Source organism: Myotis brandtii, unplaced genomic scaffold, assembly GCF_000412655.1.
Source record: "Myotis brandtii unplaced genomic scaffold, ASM41265v1 scaffold403, whole genome shotgun sequence".
NCBI lineage: Eukaryota > Metazoa > Chordata > Mammalia > Chiroptera > Vespertilionidae > Myotis > Myotis brandtii.
This window is the reverse complement of record NW_005365474.1, coordinates 309733-314108: the sequence shown is the minus strand read 5'-3', so window position 1 is coordinate 314108 and position 4376 is coordinate 309733. Positions and strand designations below refer to the sequence as shown.

The following is a 4376-nucleotide window of genomic DNA, read 5'->3' as shown; positions in this document are numbered from 1 at the left end:
GTCACCACCTGCTGCTGCAGGAGCTTCTGCTGGACGGCCTGGGCGGCCGCGGTCACTGCGGGGATCACCTGGACCTGCGGCCCCGCTGCTGCCGCCTGGGTGAGCGTCACCGTCTGCGGGGAAGCCTGAGCCAAAACAGAAACACGTCACCGAGGCGTGCAGACCGAGCGGCAGGACAGACCCCAGGCTCCGGGCCGGGAGGGGCAGGAACTTAATGAGCACGAATTCTCTGGAGACATGTGAGCACTGCCCAGCATGTGGAAGCAGGGCCTCTGGTCTTTAACCCAACGAGTAGAAAACGAAACCTCTAGGGCTAGAGCGATGCCCTGGGAGGCGAGGGCTGAGGGCCGGGACTGGGGGTGGTGGTGACATTCAGCCTTTACTGCCAGGCTGTCCCTTGAGCCACGCGGCTTGAACGTGCACGTGGAATCTGCTAAGTGGGCAGCAGTCGAGGCTGGGGCGGGCGGGGGGCAGGTGGAGGGCAGACTAAGTCAGACACTCAGCTGCTCGGCTGGTGCGAGCCCTACACCCACGTTGTTCAAGGGTCAACGCCTTTGATTCCTTGAAATGCACACTCCAGTGTGATTCTGAGAACAAAGGTGTTTGAGTGGAAATCAATGTCACAGCCGCCCGTCAGGCAGTCAGGAGGGGAGTCATGGCTGTCCCCAGTCATGGTGTTGACGCCTTTAGCTTCCCTGCAGCAAAGGACACCTGGCATTGCTGGCTGAGGCTCTGATCCTAGAGTGAGTTCCTCCGGTACCTTTGGCCCTGAGTCTGCTGGTGTCTTGTATTATGAAAATCAAAGTGATTCTCTAATCATCAGAATTCTGCTTCCTCAGGAGGAAAACCAAGAACTCTTTCAATTTGGAAACACGGAGGTTGCTGAGAAGCCCCCGTGGGAACTTCCCAGGCGGCTGCCATCTCCGCACCTACCTGCTGGGAGGCGGAGGCGACCTGTGGGATGCCAGCCACCGGGCTCTGCTGCTGCACAACCTGAGGGAGCTTGGCAACCTTGGACAGAACGAGAAAAGCCACGTGCAGAGTTCAGAGCGTACGCACAGAAAGATGCCCTTTCTTCCCTTCTCGGTTATTAATTTCAAAAAACCAGGTGACAGGAAAGAGCCTTCCCCAAGTGGGCTCGCCTGGCCCGAGAGAAGACCTCATGCTGCGTGCTGACCCCTCCTGGTTTGCAGCCCATGTAACCTGGTCTCACACTTTCTATGAGGACGAAGGAGGGAGTGACACGGTCTAGCCGTTCACGGGTCTCAGAGCCCCTTCTTCAAGTCTGGGCGACACTCCAGGTTGGGAGGGGGGCCCACAGGTGAAGTGACTCAGGCCAAGGAAGCTGTGCGGCCCCTGCAATCCCGCGCGTGCGCTGGCTCCTGCTCACCTGGATCTGGGTCTGCACCTGCTGCGTCCCGGCCAGCTTCTGTGCCTGGGAGATGGGTGTGGTGAGAAACTGGGTTTTCAGGGCTGGCTGGGTGGCATAGGTGACCTTCTGTGGCTGGCCCTGCGCAGCAATCTGCTGTGCGGTGATCTGAAGAAAGAGACGCCCAGGGTTAGAGCCACAAGGCTGTCCCCTCTCAACTGCAGCCCCGGCCACTAGCCTCTCCTGAGTCCCCTCGCCCGGAGGTCAGCCTCCTGAGCAGGAGTTTGCTTTGGGGCCTCAATCAGTTCAGTGCTGCCTCCCCCAAACTTCCGAGTCAGAGAGAGGCTGACAGGCCTCCTTCACGTTAGGCCGTCTCCCCCTCCCCCCTCGAGCACACACAGGACCAGGTCCCCGCCTGGATCCTCGGTTCTGTGCACTAGCGCCCAGGCGGGTCACACACTATGACCTACATCTGCTTCCCCAAACCCTGTGGCCCTTACCAGCCACGCAGCCCACAGCCCAAGTCCTCACTGTTCCCCAAAAGCCTGCAGTGAACACAGCTCCCCATCTCATACCCTCCTCCCCCCCGGGGCCTTGGAGCAGCACCAACATCCAGGCCACCCTCTGTGCAGCCCAAATGCACGCCCTTGGGGTCCCCTGTGTGGGTGTCAGGCAGCGAGGCAGGGCCCATTCGGACCCCGTCCTCTGTGCCCTGTGCCTAGTGGCAGGGCCCGGCTCAGCACAGACAGGGTGACCCAGAGCCCGCAGGAGCCAGTACCTTCTGCTGGACGGCGGCCGGGCCCGGGGCGGCCTGCGGCTGGATGGCCTTCTGCTGCTGCACAGCCTGCTGCTTGAGCTTCAGCAGCTGCTGCACGTGCACGGGCTGGGCCACCACGGTCTGTCCTGCGAACACCATCGAGTGGGTGAGTCGGGCGCGGAGGCAGGCTCACCCTGCGTTCCCCGCGCTTCCCTAAGTCACTGCCTGCTACAGAGAACGGCACCCTGACCCTGCAAGACAGACAGGCACCTCCTACACACACCCGAGATGCTCTTCGGCCACCAGGACACTCAGAGCAGCGACTGTCAACTTTCCCACCTCCTGGCACACCAACAATACTGCTCACCGAACTGACAGAAAAATAGGTAGTTTTGATTCTTTCACAGCGATGGCTATTACTGTTGGTTGTCAGTTTTTTACTTGACAATCTAAGGCAGGGGTGGGGAATGTCCAGCCCACAGACCAAATAAGGCCGTGAAATCATTGGTCTGGCCCTGCCAAGGCATTAGGGGTGAGTTAATTAAATGTCTGACCAGATGTCGCAGGCTCACGTTTAAGTTGATACAGTCTGGCCTGTGAACGATGCTGCAAGTGCCCAATGGCCCTGGGCAGAACCAGGCTCCCCACCCCTGCTCTCAGGGAAGGAGGTCAGTGCCCCATTACATGACCAGTTACTGCCTGTTGAAACATCCCTGGGGCACAGCAGCTGGCAATCGCTGAGATAAAGGGATGGGAAGTTCCAGATGTTAATGGTTAAATCGAGGGTCAGAACTTGTACTTGGGCAACGCGGAGAGGCTTCCCCTCGTGTGCACCACGGCCCTCGGCATGGCCGTGTGGCGAGGGAGCCGGCCCCTCCCGGCCCCGTGGACGTGGGCAGGCACCTGTGGCTTTCTGTGGCTGCCCGATGGCCACACTGATCCCAGCAACGTTCATGGGCAGGGTCGTGACGCCTGGCGAAGAGACCACGGCCGCGGGCACGGACACCACCGGAGGCTTCGCCAGGGCCACCTGCGCCGGCGGGGGCGCCTGTGCCTGCATCTGGCCTTGCGCCTGCAGCTGCGACGTGGGGACCCGCGTCTAAACAGAAAGAAGGGGGCCCAGAGGTTCAGCCACCTGTGTGTCTGCAAACATCGCCCACGGAGGCCATGTGGAGAGACGTGGACGGGGTCACAGGGTGGGAAGTGGCAGCAGCGAAAGGCTAGCATCTCCCCGGAGGCTGACCTCCGCTGTCCAACCATCACCAGCACGTGGGACCTAAAGCTCATCAGTCACACGGCATCCGCACCTCCTGTCCTTCGAGCTGTCCAACCGCGCTGTTCCCCACAGACCTCCCTAACCATCAGCCTGGAGCTCGCCCGAGACTCCTGTGAAGGCCACCAACTTCCTATCACACTGTGTTCAAGCCCTTTCTTGTCACGTGAACACGGGTGGAACTAAACATGCTCTCGGGCTTTACCCGCTTTGTCCCGTCTGGCAGAGCCGAGCCAGCGAGCGGGTGACTCCCTAGGATTTGGGCAGGTGACCTCACCTGCCGGCTTCAGGTTCTGCACGTGCGAAGTGGGGAAACATTAAAACACCCCCTCCTGCCTGAGCACCCACCAGGTGGCAGGTGATGCCAGCTGCACCCGTGCCAGGATGGGGTCTCCTAAGCCGGCCACCTGGCCTGACCGGAGTGCCTGCATCGACACGGCGGAATGTGAAGGACCTTCCGACTCCCCTTCGTCTCTCGGGGCTTCCCAGGTGCTGTGAGCCGTCCTTAGAGCAGCCTCACCTGGCTCCTCCCCGTCTCCTCTCTGCAGGCCCCGCAGCACGGTGACCCCTCCCGCGTGCCCGTGTGCTGTCCCCGACGCAGACCCTGCCCTCCCTCCATGGTCGAGCTTCCGCCCTCCTTCTTTCCCCAAGCGCTCAGCCATGAGCTGTGACACTTCAGTTCCAGGAAATACAATCACTTAAATGCTCCCCAGGGGCTGTTTCATCCTCTCCAAGGAGAACAGGGTCTTGGGGGGAAAGCACACCTACTTGACTCGCAAGTCCACCACAACACCTGCGTCCACGCAGCAGGTGCCCCGCAGGAGTGTGGGAAAAACCAACGCCTCAAGGGGAACTTACGAGCCGGGCCACCTGGAGGTTGGCCACGGTGGTGCCCGTGAGCAGGGCTCCAGGCCGCGAGGCGGTGACGGTGGTGAGCTGGGGGCTCGGCTGCTGTGCCGGCGGTGGAGGCTGCACCT

The 4376-nt window shown here is 61.1% G+C and overlaps 1 protein-coding gene across 1 annotated transcript in view; it reads right to left on the bottom strand.

The window, feature by feature from the left end:
- EP400 (E1A binding protein p400) overlaps positions 1–4376 on the bottom strand; it is a 64345-nt gene that overhangs the window by 718 nt on the left and 59251 nt on the right. Inside the window, 6 exon segments of the mRNA XM_014545351.1 lie at positions 6–125; positions 934–1011; positions 1391–1537; positions 2148–2272; positions 3030–3225; positions 4258–4374. Coding sequence (XP_014400837.1) covers positions 6–125; positions 934–1011; positions 1391–1537; positions 2148–2272; positions 3030–3225; positions 4258–4374 — 783 coding nt within the window.